Source organism: Hakea prostrata, chromosome 1 (genome assembly GCF_041222555.1).
Source record: "Hakea prostrata isolate BN-2017 chromosome 1, UWA_Hpros_2, whole genome shotgun sequence".
NCBI classification, from domain to species: Eukaryota; Viridiplantae; Streptophyta; class Magnoliopsida; order Proteales; family Proteaceae; genus Hakea; species Hakea prostrata.
The window spans coordinates 6,857,906-6,880,873 of record NC_142600.1 but is presented as its reverse complement, the minus strand read 5'-3'; the positions used below and the strand labels follow the sequence as shown (position 1 = coordinate 6,880,873).

The 22,968-nt window shown below is 38.3% G+C and overlaps 3 protein-coding genes across 3 annotated transcripts; 1 reads left to right on the top strand and 2 right to left on the bottom strand.

Moving 5' to 3' along the window:
- The first annotated feature begins 1,736 nt into the window (after positions 1–1,736).
- On the top strand, positions 1,737–9,185 carry LOC149027044 (uncharacterized). Its single transcript, XM_089158498.1, has 6 exons — positions 1,737–2,850; positions 3,337–3,528; positions 3,625–3,864; positions 4,961–5,178; positions 7,260–7,514; positions 8,527–9,185. Exons 1-6 carry the CDS (start codon positions 2,439–2,441, stop codon positions 8,833–8,835), a joined length of 1,626 nt encoding a protein of 541 aa, XP_089014624.1. The 5' UTR covers positions 1,737–2,438; the 3' UTR covers positions 8,836–9,185.
- Positions 9,186–9,576: 391 nt separating this feature from the next.
- Positions 9,577–15,628, bottom strand: LOC149027043 (mitochondrial import inner membrane translocase subunit TIM14-1-like). The gene is made up of 3 exons (XM_089158511.1): positions 15,436–15,628; positions 12,956–13,134; positions 9,577–9,972 (listed from the first exon to the last, which is right to left on the bottom strand). The coding sequence occupies exons 1-3, from the start codon at positions 15,436–15,438 to the stop codon at positions 9,816–9,818; spliced, it is 339 nt and encodes a 112-aa protein (XP_089014637.1). The 5' UTR covers positions 15,439–15,628; the 3' UTR covers positions 9,577–9,815.
- A 1,001-nt stretch (positions 15,629–16,629) lies between these two features.
- LOC149027042 (exonuclease V-like protein) lies at positions 16,630–22,379 on the bottom strand. Its single transcript, XM_089158485.1, has 7 exons — positions 21,897–22,379; positions 21,466–21,570; positions 20,258–20,379; positions 19,541–19,690; positions 19,190–19,343; positions 18,387–18,463; positions 16,630–17,841 (listed from the first exon to the last, which is right to left on the bottom strand). Exons 1-7 carry the CDS (start codon positions 22,263–22,265, stop codon positions 17,625–17,627), a joined length of 1,194 nt encoding a protein of 397 aa, XP_089014611.1. The 5' UTR covers positions 22,266–22,379; the 3' UTR covers positions 16,630–17,624.
- Between the last annotated feature and the right edge of the window lie 589 nt (positions 22,380–22,968).

Below are 22,968 nucleotides of genomic sequence, written 5' to 3'. Positions count from 1 at the left end.
CATGTCAACCAGAATTAGGTTTTGAATTGAAATTCTATTAAATGAGTTGATAAATGATCGTAATGGTAATGCTCTTGAACAATATAATGACGTAATTATCCCATTTAAATCTTCTCATACCCAACCCATAGGCACCCATCTTCTACCTATATTTTTTCAAAAACTGCCCACTTTCACAAAAGATGAAACTAACTCTTACCAGACGAAGATGGGTTTTGACGATTCTTCTTTGCCATGGCTCTTATCCATTAACCTAAAAAGGTGTAATCTTTCCCAAATTGCAAGAAAAGTGTCTTCCGATCCTGTACTTCTGTGTGAGAAAGAACAAATTTTAGCAGCAAAAGGGCTTTGGTTGTTGTTCTTCACTTGAAGGGACCGGAGATCCATTTCTCCCACTTCGAAAGAGTGCTCAAATTTTTTTGACTCACGATTGAGTTTGTTTTTTTGCTGGATCACCCACCTGAGGGTTGGGAGGTATGGGAGAGTTCAAATGGAGGTAATTACATCATTCTACTGTTCAAGGGCATTATTGTCATTTCTCAACTCACTTAACACAATTTTAGTTCAAAACTAACTGTGGTAAATTGTAATTTAACAAGTGAATGACATGTAATTTAAGCCACTATAGTGGAGAAATCAAAGTAGGTGACATGTAAAAAAAAAAAATTCGGTAGCTTTATATTAAGGATGAAGACTATTACATATATCATTATTTATGAATCAAACTTTTAATAATTTTATATATATTAGTGATGAAGTTCATTTTATTATTATAATTTTTTGAAATATGAAGTTCATTCAGATCAGTTTACGTACACTTTGATTATGTCATTAGGGAAACTTTTATATAATTAATATAGACAGAGCTGGTTTTGAAGCAATTCGAACTCTAATCTCTTACGTGAAAGTGTTGGTATTTTGCCAATCAAATCATCACTCAAAGTTGACTTCTTGAGTGTAGCCTATGAGAGGGTGAGCACGATGGCCTTACAAATGAAAAATATAAAAAAAAAATTTTAAAATGGGATCCATTACCCATCACTGCTAACCAGTGCTTCCTTGTAATAATGTACTTGGTCGAGAGATGGTGAGCACTTTGTACTCACCATCAAGGAAGATGATATGGATTCCTAATTCTTTCAAGGTCACCTAGTCACCTCATTGATGTGGTCTCTATCTCATTAACTAAAAAAAAAAATTTTGTACAAAAGCGCTTTTTATATATAGGGAGAATTATCATGTAGGAGTTTCCTGAGCTTTACATATGCGGTTTTATCCAAACTAGTACTTTCTATTATTAGAGAAGTCGTTTTTTTGGAATAAGGGGGGGGTGGGAAAAGGGGTGGAAATTCTTGTTGTAATTTTCTTTTCCTTTAAATCCTAATGGTAAGTGTTTGGTTGGGCTTGTGGCCTGGTGGCGGTCTTTTCCTCTTTTTACACGATATTTGGTGGGATTTTTGGAAGTGGGATAATAGGGACCCACCTATCACTTTTCCACAAAATTCTTTCTTTTCTTTTTCTTCTCCCTCACCCCACTACATGTGGGACCCACATGTTTTTTTTTCCCACCTCACCTTTGCAAACAAACGCAGTAACTAAATATCTTAACGCTTGTATCATGTACGGCTAGATCCAGACCGTTGATGGGCGGCGGCCGCGGCGGGTAAACATTCTTCTAGAATAGTCGTCACATGCACAAACCGCGAATCGCTCCACGATGTCAAAAAAAAGGAGTATCTCGTAATGCGTAACTCCTCGGAAAAATGAAAAGGGAAATTGCAGGTATATGGCATATCAATGATCGACACCACTAACCCTACCACATACCTGTACATGACAGTTAACTGTGAAGACGGCTCTCTGTTGACGTGGAAGGATCTTGAGCGTCGATTTCGCTTCCAAGCATCGCCATTTCCGTGATTTCCAAAGCCCCACATTCACTTCGCACTTAGCCTCTCGTCTCTGCAACTGCGAGTCGTTGTCTCGTGCTCGGACTTTGAAAATGGCCATTAATGGCGACAACGTTTAAAATTGGAGTTCGTTTAGTTTTGGTAGTCGACGCGTGTAGAGTTATAATGCTTCAGAGCGAATTTCAGCTTCCACGTCTCTGTCATAGAGAAAAAGGATGCTAGATGTTTTTGCCTTTTGGCCCTTTTCTAAGAGCTTCTGGAATCTGGAAGATATTGTCTGCTAGGGTTTTAAGCTTTTAACCACTATTCGATACAACTTAAATTTCACGCCAAAGGGTTTTTTTATTTTATTTATCTTATACTTTCTTTTCTGTGCTACTCTGATTGACAAGCCTGAGTTCTGGATCGAAAAATGATGCTGCGATAGAGTTCGTGTTTCTTCGTCACTACGTTTGATGCCGAGACTTCGGTTTCTGATGAATATTTGGTTAGTTCGCACAAATTGATAGGTGTTTGTTTTCAGTGGGAATGTCTGAAGTTACAGTGAACGAGTCATGGCAAGATGAGCTCGCAAGCCTTGTGGAAGACACCGGGATTAGGTACCCGGATGATGGAATTGGAGTTGCGCCGACGGCAACCACTTTCAGTGGTTCTGCAGGAGGGGTAGAAGGTGACGCGACTGAAGGAGAGAGCCTTAAGGATCAATTTAAAGGATTCCTGATGGCCTCCGCCGAAATGATGCTGGAATTGGCCAGAGGTTGTAGAGATGTGGTGCAGCAGAATCTTGGGAATGAAGATTCTTATGTCATGCGGAAGTTTGGAGGGCCTTTGGCAAAGGTTTCTCGTAGACTTAGTTTCCTGAACGAATACTTGCCTGAGGATCGGGACCCAGTTCACTCCTGGTCGGTCATTTTTTTCGTTTTCATTCTTGCATTATCAGGTACTTGTGGCGTTTCTGGGTCACTAGCATTTCATAAATATAAGAGAGTTCTGTTGGGCAATACAAAATGTGGTGCATTGCTTCCTACTTCTACAATTTTATCTTCATATTTACTCTGTAAAATTGTTGAATTTTGAAATTCATGTGTCTTCATGCTTTTCCATCGGATTAATCATACTGGGTTTCTCTTCTTATTAGTGTGTGGAACTGAATACTGGCATAACACTGGGACAATTATTTGCGGAGCCCCCTGCCTTTCTTTCCTGCTTTGATTCCTAATTGCATCATTTTATCGACCTTCTCAAGCTTTTGTTTGTAATTTGTACAATCTTTTGCTGTCACCGTCCTAGTTTGGGATATGAAATGTTACTGCTCATTCTTATTCTTGTCTTTCTGGAAATGCAAGAAGTTTATAGTTTGCTGATATTCAGAATTTCTAATTTGAAATTATATTCTGGCGGTACCTAATGGATTGTCAATGTGCAGCATTGAATGTAAATACCGGACAAGGTAGATCTGTGCCAGTTATAAAGAAAGTGTATATACATCCTTCTAATGCTAGTCGTATACAACTTCCTGATGGAAGACACATTGCTTATCATGAGAAAGGTGTTCCAGCTGACAGAGCTAGATTCTCTCTGGTTGCTCCACATTCTTTTCTTTCCTCCAGGCTCGCAGGTAAACCGACTAATTCAGCACTGTTTCAAGTTCGTTTGGAAAAGGTCAGTGGTTGTCCCTAGTGAAGTCACAAGTGTGTATATTGTTCTTAAACAGGAATTCCTGGAGTTAAAGCATCATTACTGGAGGAATTTGGTGTCCGGTTGGTAACATATGATCTTCCAGGCTTTGGGGAGAGTGATCCTCACCCCAGCAGGAATCTTAACTCATCAGCTCTGGATATGTCATATATTGCAGATTCTGTTGGTGCCAATGACAAGTTCTGGGTGATAGGTTACTCCGGTGGAAGCATTCATGCTTGGGCTGCACTTAGATATATTCCTGACAGGGTTGCAGGTTTTAACCCTCAACCTCCCTATCAAAAAGAAATATTAGAGTGTTGATTTCTTGCAGTTTTTGACTTCTATTCTTTTCGTTGCCAATTTAAGGAGAGGTCCTTGTTTGATCCTGTCAGCCCCTTGATGTTGGAAACGGAACATTTCCCCATGACCCATCAATTTCATCGCACAATATATTATTCTGGTACTAGTGCTGGTAGTGGGATATGGAGAGCCACATGAAGAATGACTTGGCTGTTGCAGCTGTTAGACTAGGAGGTCTATTGGACTAACCTCATGCTGAATCTGTTGACCCAACTTTAAACCAGTTCCTTCATGAGTTGAAGTTTTCACTTTTTATTTTTCAACAGTCAAATCATTTTCAAAAGGATGACTTTTGAACCTTTATCTTGCCACTTTTAGCAAAACTCTGTTGGAGTTGAAACATACAAAGTAGTAATGGGATTTGTGCCACTTGTCCAATGAACTGACAGTAAGAGGAGCACATAGCAGATATCTAGCCCACTTGGAATTTTGTTTTACTGCTGGCCCTACTTTGTGTACAATGTATTTCTCAGTCTGATAAAAGCCTTCTTCTCTAAGCTGGCTTGTGTTTCTGCTACATGGCAATTTAGTCTACAACCGACTCTTTTCTATTTTGAGATGTACTATCAGAAGATACTTGTCATAGCAAATGCTACAAGCCATTATTTGAATGATATAATCATGTAGAAACCCAAACTTATGATATGAGACACGGAATTTGTCATATGACAAATTGGAAGTTGAATTAGTAGAAAAGATCAATATCTTGACAAATTTTAGAAAAAAGTTGGATGGCTGAAGAGAGGAAAGGAATGACACACTCTGGCCATATTGGGAAAGCTGCCGTGTCAAACAGTTAGAATGACCTCATCAGCTGTTCATGTAGCTCAAATAGGTGACTCTTGACTAGAAGCTCCTTTAACCAGCCCAACTAGAGTACCTGTTTGCTCATTCTTTCACCATTGATATGAATATGCTGGCACATAAAAAAACATGTTTTTCCACCAGAAACTATGACTGTCTTTGTGTTTCAGTAAACTTTCTGATTCATCAGTTTCAAATCCATGCAGGTGCGGCCATGTTTGCCCCAATGGTTAATCCATATGAATTAACAATGACACCAGAAGAGAGACAAAGAATCTGGGAGAAATGGACTTCAAGAAAGAGATTGATGTACTTCTTGTCCAGGAGGTTCCCCAGATTTCTGGCTTTCTTCTACCGCCGTAGTTTCCTATCTGGAAAGCATGGTCAGCTCGATAAGTGGTTATCAGTGTCGCTGGGAAAGAGAGTGAGCTCATTTTCATTTTTCAGTTCTCTATTATTATATTTGTAATTTTCCTTTCTCTGTTGGAGGACAAGATGAACTTAGGTAGACATGAGGTGATGCTTTGGTTTATTAAAATGTGAACCTGGTGCTGAATGCTTCTGCACAACAGAGTCTAGGGGGACAATTTTCCTGCACAGCCTTACCCCAACAATTTTCCCTGAGAAGCTGTTTTGATGCCTTGGCCATGGCTTACAGTACAAGAACTTCTGTTTAGTGACTGAAAACTGATTTTTTATTTTACATGAACAAGTTCTAAGATCTTATTGGTTAGCCACCAATCATAGAAGGGAATGGTTATAAAATTCACGGGCTTTTGTTCATTTTTGAATTTCTCCCATTTGGATCTCTTACTCTGTGCTGCCGAATATATTTCTCAGGAATAAATCTAGGGTCTTCAATCTCATGGGTGTTCTATGTAATAGACCACTTTTTATTGGCCTAAATTATGGTCATCAGGTTGTATATGAAATTAGGTATTTTTTACTTCCATAGTTTTTAATTCTGTTTTAAAATTGGCGGTTTGGCTGGTTTGGACAATTGGTCCAATTTAAGTTAATTTAGAATAATCTCTTTTGGCTAAGGAAAGATTCCTTTTAAGTTGTAATTGACTCTGTCCGAGTCTAGTTTGAGTCTTAGTTGTTCTTTTGAGCGTTTTAGAGTGACTTTTGGAATTTTAGAAGGTCTATATGTATGCGCAAAATATATCCCTCTTTCAATTAGAGAATATCTGAATAATATGACGTTTCTTTCTAGAGTTTTGGTGTTGCCAAGCAACACATTTGGGATTGACATGCTAAGCCTAATTTCTTCTCTTCTCTACCTCCCAAGAGGATCCTCAACCATTCAAGCTGGTTGTTCAAGGCTTTTCTGCAGCAACAGAAAGTTTACAGCATTCTTAGCCTCATACTACTTCTAATCCACTACAGCCCCAAACCCAGCCCTTCACCTTTTTGTCTTTTGATTTTCCAAAACTTAAATGATCCACAGACCATTCCTGCTGTCAGAATCAGCCATATTTTGGTCAAATCTTCCTCACATCCATTGGGAAATTTTGATTTTAATTGCCACCTCATCTGACCATTAGAAATCCTAGATTCCTCATCCTTCAGACTTTCCTGAAAGCTGAAACCCTACCTGAAGCAGTCCCCCCCCCCCCCCCCCCAAAAATAAATAAATAAATAAATAAATAAACCAAAATTCGGCAATATTCTATCATCTGTGAAACCTCCAACCTTCAATGTTTGGCTCTCCTATGCTTGCTTGACATAATCCTACCATCAAAACATAGGTTTTACCAATTGTAATTCTAGTTTTGACCTAAAAAATCTAAATCGACCAACAATCAGCCAAAATAATCTCATGAGCCTGATTGACACAGTTAGGGTATTTAAGCTGGCATCATATAGTAACTGGTTATGGTGACTTTGGTTCGGCCAGGCAGTGTGGCGTTCTTTTCACTGGTTGGTGAATGTATACTGGTCACAGCCCCTTTAATTTGCTGGTGATATCCTCTCTCATGATTTCCCCATTTGGAGTTGTGCCCATGATTAATTTGGGGAAACCCTGTTATTGGGGTTATTTTGTGAACCCGAATATTGAAGACATCTTGTAATCCGATGTTTGCATCTATGTTAAGGCTCACCTTATATACACTGCTTGGTCCTCATACTACTATTAATTGTGGTGCTGGTACTTTTTTGGCTGTGATGGGTGATTAAAAGCCTCCCATGGACAATGACCAAAACAGCAAGCCAAGCTGACAAAGCTTAGTTCTGATTTGAAGTCCTGAAATGGATCTAGTTCAATTATTCTGGACAGACCTTGGTTCAGTAAACTTAGAACTATAGCTGTCCATTTCAATGTTTTACACATTCTGATGCTCCACGTGGATTTCTCTTATCTATTTTTGACATTCTTTATTGATAGAGCAATTAGAAAATAGCTAACTGTGTGCTACTATTGACGACCACTACTAATTCATGCGGACTCTCTAACATGCTTGATTTTATTTTATTTTATTTTATTTTGGGGAAAAAAAACAGGATAAAGCTTTGGTAGAGGATCCTTCTTTTGAAGAATTTTGGCAGCGGGATGTGGAAGAATCAGTGCGTCAGGGAAATTCTAAACCATTTATAGAAGAAGCTGTGTTACAGGTTTCAAACTGGGGTTTCAGCCTTTCTGAGCTCCAACTGCAGAAGAAGCACATAGGAAAGGGCATTCTCAGTTGGATAAAATCTTTGTATAGTCAATCTGAAAGTGAATTAACAGGTTTTCTTGGCCCAATACATATTTGGCAGGTCTGTGCACTTTCTTTTACTTGATTTATTTATATGCTTCTTTCTTTTCCTCCTCTTAATAGAAAATTTCTATTTCCCAGTGAACTATGAAAATGAAGATTCTTGCTGGAACATATAACCTTTTTATGCTTTTATTAGTAAACTCCATTTAACAAATGGCAGATAGTTTTAGTAGGAAAAACCCAAGTATCTTTTTGCTATTGGTAGAATGCTCACCAAAAGGTACAGCAGTATTTGTAGTGTTGGCTTTAGATTACCGTCATCATTTTGTTGCATCTCATCCATGAATACATGTCACTCTCATGGGATTACCATGGTGTATTTCTATCTAATATTTATCGAATAACCCAAGGGTCATATAGAATGGATGTACCCTTGGTTCTACAAATTATTTGCCTGGGAGGTCTCCTTGGCGCAATGGTTGCTGGACCACAGTGTTAGCCTGAGGTCAAACCATCGAAGCAGTCTCTCGACAAAAATTGTTGGGATAAGGCTGCATAGGAGAATTGTCCCCCCCCCCCCCGGCGACTCTGCTTGTGTGGAAGCCTTTGGCACCGGCTCATTATTTAGGTCTCCTTGGTCTGTTAAGACATACTAAAATTTGGGTATTCCTATTTACACACTATGTTTCTGAAACATACTATAGTTTGGATGTAATTTTTTTCATGTAAACAGCTTAAGTGGCCTAGCTGATCTACTTTGCCTATGTCGAACCCAGTTTATTTCTTAAGACAAGCATGCTATTTTTATTAGGCATTATATTTGGTATGAGATTCTAGTAAAGTTGCTATAGAACAGAAGTCAGAATAATTGGTTCAGCTAATTTGCTCACCGTGGGAGATTTCATTACTGCATGTAAAAGATGCTGGTTGTTGTGTATGATCAGTCTAATAATCAAAAGTCTTCAACTACGAACTGAATTTTCGTTTTGAGCACAAAATTACAAATTTGGTCTGTTATGAGTTTTCTGTTTCTTTTTTTTTTTTAATAAATAATGTTTGCTGTTGAACAGGGGATGGATGATGGGGTTGTTCCACCACCAATGACTGATTATGTGCACCGAGTTTTGCCAGGGGCCACAATTCATAAGCTCTCTGGTGAGGGCCACTTCTCCTATTTCTGTTTCTGTGATGAATGCCATAGGCAGATTTTTTCTGCCCTTTTTGGAGCACCTCAAGGTCCACTCGATGTGACTGTGGAAGCAGATCTGACTTCATCCGAAGTAGTTGATCCACTCGATGCGTCTGTGGAAGCAGATCTGACTTCATTCGAAGTAGTTGAAATACTAGCTGATGATGCTTCTCCGATTGCCACGGATTGAAAGTATTTTTCAGTTTCCACCTTGGTTTCAGGCTAACCACGGAAAAAGATAGAATCTGTAAATACCCCCTCTTGTGCTTTTTCAAAGAGGCAAATGTGAGAAAGCAAAATGTAAGTGAGAAAAGAAATTTCGTCAATCACGATTCATTCCTTCATTAAATCTATAGCTATGGAATTCATAGACAGTTTTTGGGTTAGGTGTTAGATGAGGAAAACGGGGAATTTCTATATATTTTTTTCATCCTACCCTTTGGAAGAAATGGCCTTTCTAATTTGTATGATCCGTCTTCTGAGAATGTTGGCTGTCATTTATTGTCGGGAATGTGAAAACTCTCAAAATCTATAGTGGAACCAAGACAACTAAATAAAAAGTTGCCGAATGGCAATCGTTTGCATAATATATTTTCTTCTCAATCTTTATATGTACACATTCTTTTCTTTACTGTATATTTTTCTGCAAATAATTCCATTAAGTTGGGATGTGGAAATAAATTTGATCCTTCTGAATAATTTCAGTTTGATGGGTCTGATGTGAAAAGATAAACAAACAAAATGTGAAAAAAGCACACGGAATTAAACAAGAAAATTGATAATAAAAGTCGGTTCAACATCAAATGCAAAATCGTTGTTCCATGATCTTCCATCATATCTGTAGGAATGTGATGATACAACAAAAGAACTAAAAGCAGCAAAAAACCAAAAACGGACCATTACAATCTGCTAACTTCAATCTCTGATTCCCTTGAACCAAGCTAGAAAGGTTGAAAGCTCGGTAAAATTTTATATATAAACCTCTCTGGTCATAAAAGAATTGGATAGTTTTTTGCTTCAGTAATCGTATTTCTAATACAACTGGCCAAGAATTAGGCTGAACCTATACTATGAAGTGATGAAAAGGCCTACTCACTTTACTAGTTTCAATCTTCTAACTCAACCTCGCTTTGACAAAAAGGCTGGACAGGCATTGGGCTCTGAGTGGTATCAGAAGGCAGATCCACTTCCCTTTGTCTTTCCAAGCATTACGTCTTTTGCTTCATTAATTTTGGAAGCAAGGTAATGGCTACCACCTGCATCCGGGTGATTTGCAACCATCACCTTTCTGTGAGCTTCCTTTACCTTGTCTGGAGTTGCATGTTCCCTGTTAAATCAAAAACATTCTGATGAGACAAAACGGAAACAGCTCAACAAGGTACATAAACTTTATTCACCCGAAAACAGTACCTAAAATTTTCTTCTGGGACGGGAAATAACTGTTTATCTGCCAGAGTTAATAAGTTCAATCAAATGAAGACGACTAGATGGGCATCCATAGCAAATTTGACCAGAAAAATCATAATTATTTCGTCAACAGAAGAATTGCCTATTTTCATATAAATCCCACAGTGAGATTTTTCCCTATTTCCAGTTATGAATGGTTTACAGGATGATCTGTAGCTCAATGCACAGTAAGATTGCATCTGACCAACTCAACAAACCTTTCCCAAACTACATAGTGTAATGATTTTCAGGGAGCACCAAAGCATTAAGTTTTATGGCAAAAAAAAATTTCTCCATAGTGGAAGAGAGATAATCTAGTCACTAGAGTATCCTGGTCCCCTCTGGCTCCCCCCGCATACAAAGTATGAATACCTTTGGCACTATGCCGAGAGTACCTTCCAACCAACACAACCTGTCATTAGAAGATTTTCTGATGTCAACCAAATAAGGAAGAGAACATGCCCAGCCACTCCAGCCCATATTGCATCAACCTTTTACAAATGGTTTGGTCCAATCCATGGGCCAAGTTGTAGATCATAAATACATGATAACTAAACCTCAACTGGGGTTAATGGTTCTAACTTTTAATTTTATCTCTAGTAACTTTAGACTAGTACTACTATATTTGTTAGGTTGTTGCCATAAATAGGAAGCCTACCCCCACCGTGTATGTAGTAGGTTCCTATAGTTTGTATTTTCGAGTCTCCCAATTGTAGATGCAGCCCTACTACATATTATTTCTAGTCTCCCAGCTGTACAAGGCAGCCCTACACCTACTACATATGTACGACTATTCTTAGACACACCACTTTGAGATTTTACTTTTCTAGAGGCACTATACCCTCCATGATTTTGTGAATGAGGAGTGCTATGCTTTCATGGTTGTCACTGTTAGAGACACTGCACACAGTGAGATACCATAGGTTTAGTGGTAAAATGACCTAGATCACAGCCCACAGGAGAGATCCTGAGTCATATTGCATAATTCTCACTTCTAATTCTTCTGTTTCTATTGTATTGCTGCAGACACTTTTTTGGAAAAATGATCAATACTTAGTACAGCAGTGTTATTGACTGTTGTTAAGAGTTAAATAGATCCCATAATTTTACTTCCCACCCCCATCCCCCACAATAATAATAAGAAAAGAAAGAGATCTCATAAAGCCAGCACCAAGTGCACTTTCAGCCACATCATCAGCAGGATCTCTTTCAAATCTTTTTTAACTGTCTAGTCCTGCCCTAGTTTTTAATTTCAGAGCTTGGTGTCATCTTCACGTCCTACCCTCAATTATCTTTACGGTTTGAAGCGTTACTCCACTGTCAGTTTGTTCAACCAAGGATTGAGTGATAACTGCAGATTAGTTTGTTAGTTACTGGCACGTTGTTGATTTGTGAGGCTACTTACTAATTTCTGCTACCCACCTAAATGCACTAATCTGACTGTCAGATCACAGCCATCTTTAGACAGTTTGTTCATCTAAAGACGGGCATTGTTCAACCTTAGTCTCCGACTCTCAAGGACATCAGTCTTATGACTTGTTAGTTACTGTTACTTGTGTATTCTGAATTTATTCTATACCTTATGGTTCTACCTTGTTGGTGGATCTTAACTACTAGGTGTTTTGGTAAGTATAGCCCAATTATTTTCTACTCACCAAGGGTGAAGGATTCATGATTGAATTTCTCCATTAGTAAGAATTGGTCCACATGTCTATCATTCCCACATTTAGGTGATTAGCTAAATAATTTCATGGGAAGTTTCAAATTAGGGCTTTATTGTTGAAAGATTCATTGCAAAATTTCACATTTTTGGGGTGCAGCAAGTAAGGCTTCTGACTTTGAGGACTTTACTGAATGAAATACAGATCTATTCCACAAATGCCAGCTCCCCATACTGCTATTTCTTTGCACACTGGAGGCTAGCTTGGCAACCAATTAGAAAGGATGGACAGGTGGAGAAATCGATTAGCACACATAAATACATAAACAAATCTTTCGACAGTTCTTACTTGTAAAAGCTGATTTCACGGTCACAGTTTTACTTAAAAGAAATAAAAAAGAATAGGTATTGCAAAAGGAAATACAATTTCAGACGTTTCAAATAAACATAACTGGAGACCATACCAAGCTCCAGTGAAGAGTAATATGGTGCATATTAGAAATGGTAAAACAACAGGAGGGAAGATGAATTGATTGACTTGGTAAGCCAAGAAAGAAGAGATAGCCCTACAACAGTGAGGATAACACTGACTTGAGCCACAGGACGAAAGGATCACTATTTTTTTTAAGAGGTTAAGTATCTCGTCTGGAGATTCTACCTATTATTAGCCTGCACAGCTCACATGCTGGAGACCAGAAATACGGTACCAGCAGCTAAGCAAAAGAAGTATGTGATTGACAGAACTTTATGAAGTAGGAGGACCTAATAAAGTGTCCATGAAAGAAGGCCTACAAGTGAAGTACTCCAACTGGGGAGTGCCGGGGGACTCCCAAGTACAAACATTGATCCCTCCCATAAACCTACAGAAGAAGTAAACAAATCTTCCTGCCTCATGCAGAGAGCCACAAATATCTTGTAGCTATAATTTTCACACCATTTGAGTTGTTCTTTGATTTATGATTTGGAATGAGAGTTGCTGTCACTAGACTATCAGGCATCATTTATCGCAGATGGCCATCATTTTCTGCAATCTCTTGTAGGGGATAATTTTCTGATATAGTGTTTCATCATCATCATTATTTCCAGAGAATGAGATTCCTCACTTATTGCAGGTCTCCCTATGTGCCCCTACATATATCTATAATATTCAAGACAAGACAAAGGTTCTAGTAGCCAAAATCCCTTAATAAGGTTCCATCCTTACCTAATGCCAAGAATAAGAGCTGCTTCCCTTTTTGTCATTGTAGGTTGGAAACCACCTTCATAGAACTTGCGCATGACAGGTGTAGCTGGTCGAGCCTTAAATGATTGCCAAGCTTGGATCCCGTATCTTCCAGCAAGAGCAGCAGCTGCTACAGCAAGTCCAGCTAGAAACGGCGAAGCCTGATACACATAAGAGTTTAAATGTTTATAACTCTGAATCTCTGATAAGAATGCTTGTCTATGAATATTAAACTATGTAGACAAGTTCTGGGAGTGATATTGAAAACCTTCCCATCAAGAGTCCTATTTCCTTGACCAGAGCGATAAAGAAAGAAACACATGATATTTCAGAATAAAACAGTGGTTATCAAATAACTGAGTTTCCAATCTCCTCTAGTAAGACCTATTTCAGCTTATCTATTTCCAATAAAGCTGGATACTTGAAGTCAAACCAATCATTTATGAAACTTAAGCACTGGCATGAGATGCCTGAGTATAATTAGCAAACCCTCATTTCAGTTTTTATCGTACCTGAAAAGTTCACTCTCCCTTTTTAAATTTTACATGTAAACTGGTAGAACATTGGACTAATTGCAACCCAATTTGTTTCATTGATGACTAAATTTAAAAAAGAAGCATCTACCAAGTACAAGAAGGCCTCCCTTCCCCACTTCCACACAAATAAGCAAATAAAGTAAAGAAAGAAAGAAGAAGAAGAAGAAGAAAAAAGTAGGGTCCCTTCAAAAAAAAGGAGTAAAAAATATAGAATGTTAAGACAACCCAAAACACTGACCAAATATTCAGCTATATTATTTGTAAATCCAGACTATATGCGGAACAAGGTGCTAATAAGCAGTTGCTGCCCATGTCTGTACTGAGTCAGGCATAAGTATTGGACATCCTTTGCGGTTACTGGTTAGACAGTAAAAGGATAAAGAACCCAAGACATTTATGTGACAAAAGCACATGGAAGGACCAAATGATAGGGATTAGATCCAAGAGCTAGTAAATGAGAGATTGCTACGTCTTTAAGCAAAAAAGTAAGATTCTCCACTAAAGGCGGGATCTCCAAATGTACATTCCTGCACACTAAATGGGGAAGAGACAAGAGCTTGGTGGGAGCAGGGGAAGAATCACTTCAGATAAGATAAACGGAAAAGGCTCAAGTGAATACACCATCTGATCATCACTTCAATCATAGGTGAAAACTCCTAACCCATGCCCTGGTGTCCCCCCCCCCCCGGCGGGGCGATGGGGAGGGGAAGAGAAAGGTGAGGAAATGGAACCAGAATTTCAAGGCAAACAGAACAATACAATTAACGGGCAACTTACTCCAGCTTCCCTTGCCTGTATTGCATATGTAGCAAACACAAAGCTGACGCTACCCAGAGCCTCCAATGTAGCCCATAACACAAATACCTTTCAATAAGCAATTTCCTAACAAAGATACTTCCACTTAGGAGCAATGGAAATGCTTTGTAAGAGAATATAAACCAGACTGTTAATAAAGCCACATGAGAACCAAAAATTGGATGTAAACTTATCAATGCATTCTACACCAGAGATCAAGATTTCCTGAAATTTCAAGTCAATGTATGACCACTTATAACTTCATTCTCCTAAAAGTATTGTCCACTACCATCCCAGTTATGGATTATACCTATTCCAATTCTTTTGCGATGGACATTTTGATGTCAAAACCTCTAGTGAAACAAAATCCTAGCCTCAAGCTGAAGCCTTCTGGATTCCAAACTGAGATGCTTCTGCTTGAGCCTCACAAAAATATCAATTATTTTATCATCAAGCTACAAAGGATCACACATAGGTCAGCACAAAATAAATTTTCAAGCCATCAACTTAACAAATGTAATTATAGTCAAATTTCCAATCACTGTATCTACTATAAATATTGGTCGTCTCCTGGATGGATAAATTTTAGATATCTCTGTGAGGGCTTTTTGTAAAGGCTATTCGAACAAAATACAGCAATAAAATTCCTCCTTTACTACTATGTGACCGTGTGCAGGACTGACGGAGATGTATACGCCCCTACATGTATGGTCCACCTTTTTTTGGGGAAGGGGGGGATTACACATTCTACTGGCACGTTAACAGGATGATGCTCTGGATAACTTTATCGACGAGATGTGAAAGGTTCTGCCAAAATCACACAAACTGACAAACAACAGATTCATGGTTGATGGATGTCAAAACAAAATTTGCTTTGAAGCAGCTCACCGAAGGAATTTATTGCAATCTCGCTCATTAGTAGCCAACATAATTTCTTCATCGATGATCAACAAGAGACCATTGAGAGAGAAGAAACAGTAAAGAAGGAGCCTTCAATAATCGATACCAAATCGCAATAGGGAATTTTTCATCTTTTCCAACATTTATAAGAAAACTTACTAGCTCAAGCAGCAAAGCGGGCGAATTTAACATTGGAAAACCGAAAAATGAAACAAACAGGTGTGAACTCACCATATCCGCTAGAAGTTCGAGGTTTAAGTAAAGCACATCAGCCTGCGATGAATTACTTGAACTTTTATTTTAGGCCGTAAAGTTGATCCGTCTTACGCATTATTCAGAAAACAAGAACTCATTTTAGGGTTTTCAGAGGTTCGCCGAAGCAAGCAAATAGATTTCGCCAGAACTTTCTCGTCAGGCCTTTCTCATGCGTATTTGGGAGATGGAGTGTGTTGCGGTTGCGGCTGGGGTTGAGAATCAGGAATCGGATCAGCGAATCAGTCAATTGGTACTGAATCGGCTTACCGATTCGTAATCTCCGTTTATTTACTCATTTATAATTATTTTTGTAACTGGCAATTTTCTTTTTTTTTTCGATAAACGGTAAACCCAAATTCATTCCGAAACAAAATAAGATAATTCGAGTTACAAATCTTGACAATTCAAGTACTAGAAAAAGGAACTCTAAAGGGTGGCTCACTTGACAAAAGACCACCGCTTTGACATAAGAGGTTAGAGTTCGAATCTTCTCGGGGCCAAGGGCGATTTCCTGATTTCTATATTAATTATATAAAAGCTCCCATGAGGATGTAGTCATGGTGCAGCTGGCCGGAATGAACCTCAGATCAGAAGAAGAAGAAAAAAAATACTAAAAGAGAGTAGTAAGGAAATTCGAACTCTACTTAAAATTGTTAGTTTTTTACCGACACATAATCTTTATTGAAATTGAGATCGGAATTTCCTAATCAAATTTCGATATTCCACATTTGAGTCGGATCGCGGATACCATTTCATCTCCGCCTCCAAATAGCCTAGAATCAGCAGGGTGTAACTGATTTGAAATACTTGATTAGGTTTCAGTGCCCTTCTGGTTCTGGGTATGAGATTGTTCAATTTTAATGCTAGAATTTCAATAAGCTGGAAACAAAGTAGTGTTGCAAGCAAGGTTCAAATATGGATACCATGCGATACTAGCAGATACGTATCCATATTTGACCCAACAGATACGATATTGAATACTTTAAACCTTGGTTGAAACATTTAAAAAGTTCATTCACATGCAAAATGGAGGTGAGATCGGTGATGGCCAATCCTTTTCTTCTACGAAATCTGTCCAATATCGAGGACTGGGGAACCTTACTTTTCTTTTCTTCTTGGTAACGCCTTCAGCGCCTAAATCTTCAAGTCACCAACTGTATGGGACTCCGAACAGGCTGACAATCTGCTTTTCGAGAGAAAAGTAATTGATGAAACGGAAGAGAAGAAAGACAATCGAGATTGAGCAGAGGAAGATGAAGAAGAAGAAGCAGAAGAGATGAGATGAAAGAGGAGGGAAGAGAGTAACAAGTAGAGAATGAAGAAGAGCTCTTGACTCTCAAATTTCAATCGCTTGGTTTCGCTTCAATTGAGATTACTCCCTCGCCGGATGAGGCGGGTAAGCCACGGATATACCTAGTTACCTTTAACAGTTCAATTTCATTCGTCGGCAACCGTTGTGTTGATCTCATAATTCTCATCTTCCAACTGTAAAAGGGAAAGTGAGTCGTAGATTTGTTATCGTCCTATGCAAATATGCAATGTTTTGTGGAATACCTCAAATCAAATGAACTATGTTTGGGGGCATATGCTCCACGAACAGAGAAATCTAATGTCTTGACCTTTTACTTTTTGATTGAAATACGTTCACTTCTCCAACAATGTTCATAGACTGATGAAGGTTACATAGACTCGGCAGCAGGTTTTCTGTGGGGATTAAAAAGAAAGAAGAGAAACAAGAAACACTAATAGAATTCAAAGTCAATTAGAAGTTACATTTACTGTCAAGCAAAGCAAAATATAGAGGAAATTACATTTATTGGAAGCGAAATAGCAACTGTACAGTTACAGATATCTGATTTACAACAACGAGGGAATCAATAAATTAGTACCGAAGTAAAGAAGAGAAAAACAGAGTATGAAAACTCTGCCAACAACAATGGCATGCCATACGCATATGGCTGCACCTGCACATGTGTAAGTTGTACAGGAGCCTGTTATTTCTTGGGTTTGGGTTGACCCAGGCAATTGTCTACAAATCTAAGTGAAACACAGTGAGAACTCGCATGGTTTTATGTTCTCTGTCAACTTTTCCATGAAGTGGCTACATACAACAACTCCGTCTAGGCTGATTGAACCTGGATAGGAGTAAATATAGCTGCTAAGTTCTAGCTTGGCATACTATGGGTGCTGCTTGTATTTGTTGGACAAGCCGAAGCAAACTTGCAATACCGACACTTCCAGCGCTCCTCTGTTGGGACATATCTGGCTTCTCGGTTTCCCATCCAAAACTCGAGCAAGCCCTGGGTCTGACTTTTAAGCCAATCAGAATCATAAGCAAACTTATCTTCACCTAGCAATGAATGATCTTCTTGGAGTTCATATCTGCACCAAACAAGAGGCAGAAAGATGACTCCAAATATGTAGAGAGATGACTTTGGAAAGTAGAAAATGGACTCTTGATCAATAAAGCCTCATACAAAATACCCCCAAGGGGAATTTCATAATCATACAAACTCGTGACCAGATCCAAAAGAATCAGATAGATTGGGTGGTTAGAATCAGATAGATCAATTACCCTTTCTGACCATTAAAAGGCATAGAAGCCTTCTCAGGAACCAGCCTTTTCAGGCATAGAACCCTTTTTAAGCCAGTTGATACTCACCCATCTGACCAATTCATAGGTAACCTCATGAGGTGGCAATGTAAAAAATATTCATTACTGTATAAGCCTCACACTATGTATTGTACAAAATTTCCCCCCATCAACGACAGCTATTGGCAATTTGGAAATACCACTTTTCCGACTGCCTTATGCAGCATTGCTACTCTCTACAATATACTTCTCATGATAGACCACAAATTTAAACCTTTCCCATCCAAAAATTAGAGCATACAGTCTTAAGTCTAAAATTTAGATTTCTAGTCACCTCAACAGAAGCTGGTCGTGTGCAGATGGCAGCAAGCAACTCGCATTTCTAAAGCATGTAACTAGATCTTCAAGGGTCTGCACATGCAAATGAAGCAAACTTAGAATATATCATAATAAACCAGAAACCGATGACGTCTTTCGAAAGATTTTACCCTCGACATCCATAAATTTTGTTTATTAATTGATCCATTACATTTAGTAGAAAAGCTCTTGGGTGGTCCGTAGGCAGAATACCTATCTTACAATCCTTTTAATACATGAAAACTATAGAACATTGATTCAGGAATAAGGCTGAGCACACAAAATGAAATATTCGATCCATCAAGTTTAATGCCAACAGAAGCCCTATGCTAAGACATGAAAAAGACAAAGTAAGATAGGGAACAATTAAACCAAAGAAAGAATACATTGGCTTAATCATCTTCAAGAGCTTCTTTTACCATGGAAATGACAACTAAGTAAACTAGGAGGATGTCCAGTCAATTAAAGTCTTTCAAATGGGGAATAACCAATAAATTTGACCAACTGAAACTGAATATCTTAATCTTCTGATCCAAAGCTAAAATATAGATAATACTATGTCTGAAAAAAGCTAGCAGTAAAAACGTTAAAATATCATGAACTTATGATGCCCAGGCATACGTCAAATATATTGGGTCACCAACTAACATTATGGGGCAGATGGACTGGCCAATAGGCAAATACATGGAGTAAAAGTTTATTATCAATGGGGAAAGGTATCAAGGTGTCATAAGAAATGTAGACCAACAGATTAATACGATCAATGAGGAAAGCATTTACCTTCACAGGGAAACCTGAGCTAGCAGCATGCTCTACGATATCTTCAGACAGAACATGAAGAGGATTCAACCCAAAGAAATGAAAGAACTGATCAGAAGGGAAGCTATCAGCAATTATGTTATCCCACAGATACTTGTAGCACATTAACTGAAGTCTGCCACCCAGAAAGAACAAAAAGGTAAAAAAAATCATGAACATTCAAACTGAAAGGGAACAGCTTTAGTTCAGATAGATCACAGCACACAAAAAATTCTGTTAAGAAACCTATCCTGCTAGAGTACCAAACAATATGTTGACATTACATTTATCCAAAAAAAGTTGGTTGACATTAAATATGGAAAATAAATGTACCTTCCGTTTCTTCTTTGTGGTTCAGAGGGAAGTGAAGCTTGAACACGAGTTTTTGTGTCCACCAATATGGGGGTCCTGATTTCTTCTGTTAAAGGCATTCGAATTTCATCAATCACCCCAACCATCCAGACACCATCTATAAGACCTACTCTGAAATAATGCAACATTATAATCCATTAACAAGAGTAATATGTTCAAATTTGTTTCCAAGAAAAATCAGATTTTTATTGCTGTTTAAGTCAAAGGCCTACTGAATTATAATGAGGTAGTAAACAGGGCAAAACAATGTGGACCAAGAACTCCCCAGGAGAAGAGAATTTACAATCTTGTCTTCTACAAGAAAATATAATTTTCAAATCTCATAATCTTCCCACCTGAAACAGGGCCGTCATATGAATGAGTCGCCCTATATCACTACACTCATCTATAACAAAATCAAATGTTTGGATGAACTACATCCAAGCCACTGGAAGATTGCCCAAAAACCTATTTAGATCCATTAAATACAAAGATTTGTAGGATATATCATCTTATATCCTCCTTTTCAAGTTCTAACAAGCTGCCTCAACCAATACTGACAGCTGGTGAGGCATAGTGCAGCGCACACATGCACAAATACAAGAGTTGGGGGATGGCGGGGATGCATAAAAGTAGAAACTATTCACACTAATAATAAAGAAGGATGAATATAGAATTGTCTTAATTACCCCAACTTACAGTGGCAGCTCATGTGTTAGTCCTTCGAATAGTAGTTGATTTGAACCTACAATAAAATTCATGAGCTTCAGACCCCAGGCATCTTCAACTGCTTTTACTCGAACTTTTACCTTTTTGATTACCTGTGGTTTAATAAGGGATGGAGTTAGGAACATAAATTCTATGCGACATATATGCATAACAGGGAATTCAGTGGCCTAGACAGTAAGAACTCGAAACAGAGCATACAGCCCCGGGAACTCTAAACAGCGCATACAGACCGGGGAAAAAGAAAGAAAAAAAACAACATTTAATAAATGTAAAATTTTCCCCCCTGAGGGTTAAATTTACTGTACAACCCTAATTGAGAAGCTTGAATGACATGCTATTGTTCACGCTGAAAGTGAAGCAGTTGTGTGACATGGATTGGACCCAAATGTTAATCTCAGAAACAGATAAGTGACAATGAAGAAAACTTAGGGAGGGTCAGTGAGCTGATAGGTCAACATATTGATGTTGAGTACAGGGAAGGGGAAAAAGCACTAAATCATGCTTTAGGAATAATAGTATCAGGACCAAGAAAGCTTAAGAACAATTTAATGATGCTGAATGTGGAAAAAACCAAATCATCGTTTAGGAATACTAATATCAGTAAGAATGAATCAATGACTAATTATCTGATGATTGCCTTCTCTAGTTTTTCATGAATGATGGTTGTTCCTCAGTACACTTGTACCAAATACTCCAGAAACATTTCATGGCTCACTCTATGGTATTTGTAAGAATGCCAATTCAGAAATGGTGCAACTAATTTCTTTCCTGAATGATAGTGGAGCCTCTTTACACGTGTACCAAATACTCTAGAAATATTTCAGTGTAATATGCAATATTTGTTAGAATGTTCACACACGAACGACTGAATAAAGATTGACTTACACCAGGCATGCAAATTTTGGATGTAACTGTAGCCCTTCATGGTATGCTAGTGATTTTTGAATCATCGATGATCCTGTTTACACTCTTAATAAGACCGTATATAACTTCTTTTAAAATGATACTATAATTTGGATAGCAAGCATTTTGTAGATTAAAAATTACATGATTAAGTTGAACTAGATTACATTAGGTTCTTAAAGCATGCTTCATTATCTGAGTTGAGAAAAAAAAAAGGCAAGAATGACTATTTAAAAACAGTAACGAAGATAGTAAGATAAGAGGATTGGATAGACCTCTTCTTCCAATTTAGTATGCCGATCAATACCAGCTTTCATAGCTTTGGTTCTTCTTGGTTTTCCATAGAGAAGAGAAAACTCCATTTGCTTTTCGCACCACTCCTAGTGTCAATAATAGGAAATGAAGAAATAGAATTCTGATTAGGTTGAAGCTATGAAATTGAAGGAACAAAAAAAAACACTCGAATAACCAACTAATGCTAGAATTTCAATAAGCTGGAAACAAAGTCTAAGTGTTGCAAGCACTTAAAAGGCTCACACATGCAAAATTGAGGTTCTAGCACACAAACAAAATCTTTAGTCTGTCCTTGTTCGACTTGAATCACTCCCAAATATTGCGACAGGAGGGTTGAAGATTACAAAACATTACAGGAGGAGTTGAAACAATCTAATTAACTAACACAATCCAATTAGAAGAACTTTTATACCGAAGCAGTGAGATCGGTGATGGCCAATCCTTTTCTTCTACGAAATCTGTCCAATAACGAAGACTGGGGAACTTTACTTTTCTTCTTGGTAGCGCCTTCAGCGCCTAAATCTTCAATGTCATGGGCCTCCGAACAAACTGATAATCTCCTTTTGGAGTGAAAAGTAATAGATGAAACAGAAGAGAAGAGAGACAATCGAGATTGAGAAGAGGAAGATGAAGAAGCAGCAGAAGAGATGAAAGAGGAGGTAAGAGAGCAACGAGTAGCAGAAAAGGCAGCTTCAATGAGAGCCATCTCTTCTTCGCTGACGATCTCAACTGCGATTTCTGGAATGTCGTTGGAAGGAGATTTGATCGGTGAATCTGTCATTTGGATCGCTGTGGATGTATTTAAAAGCTAACCGTTAAAGCCTCTATGGCTTCGGTTCGAAGGAAGAACAGCTCTGACTCAAATTTCATTCGCTTGGTTTCGTTTCAATCGAGATTTCTCGCTGGCCTGGTGACTGGTGAGGCGGTAAGCCACGGAAACCCGTTGTGACCTTTAACAGATCGATTTCGACCGTTCGATCGAGTGACCATATCCTTGTCCGTTGGATTTTTTCCTTTTTCCGTGACAAAGAGGAATTTAAAATTTGTATTTGTAAGCATCACTCACCGAATCAGTGCATTATAAGTTGGAAAATCAGGTTCCCCACGGCTAAGTGAATGGATCAAAATCAGGTCAATGGTCCACCATTTGATGTGATGTGGGACAGACACTTGCACACATCTGGAAGAATATGATGGTCAATTTCTTTGTCAAAAATGGACCTGATAAATTTCCCTCAATATTACATGATTTTTTTTCTCTTTTTTTGGGAGCTGAGGTTTCGGGCCGGTTTGAATGTAGCTTAACAACATCCTAACTCCTAAGAAACACTTCAACGAGAATCGAACCCACAACCTCTTCACTAAGAGGCGTGGATTTTATAGCTAAAGCAACTCTGCCTTAGCAAATGTTATCTCAATTATTGATCCCAAGAAAACAACATTTTTTTTCTAAGAAATAAAAAGACAATTTCAACTTATAATTT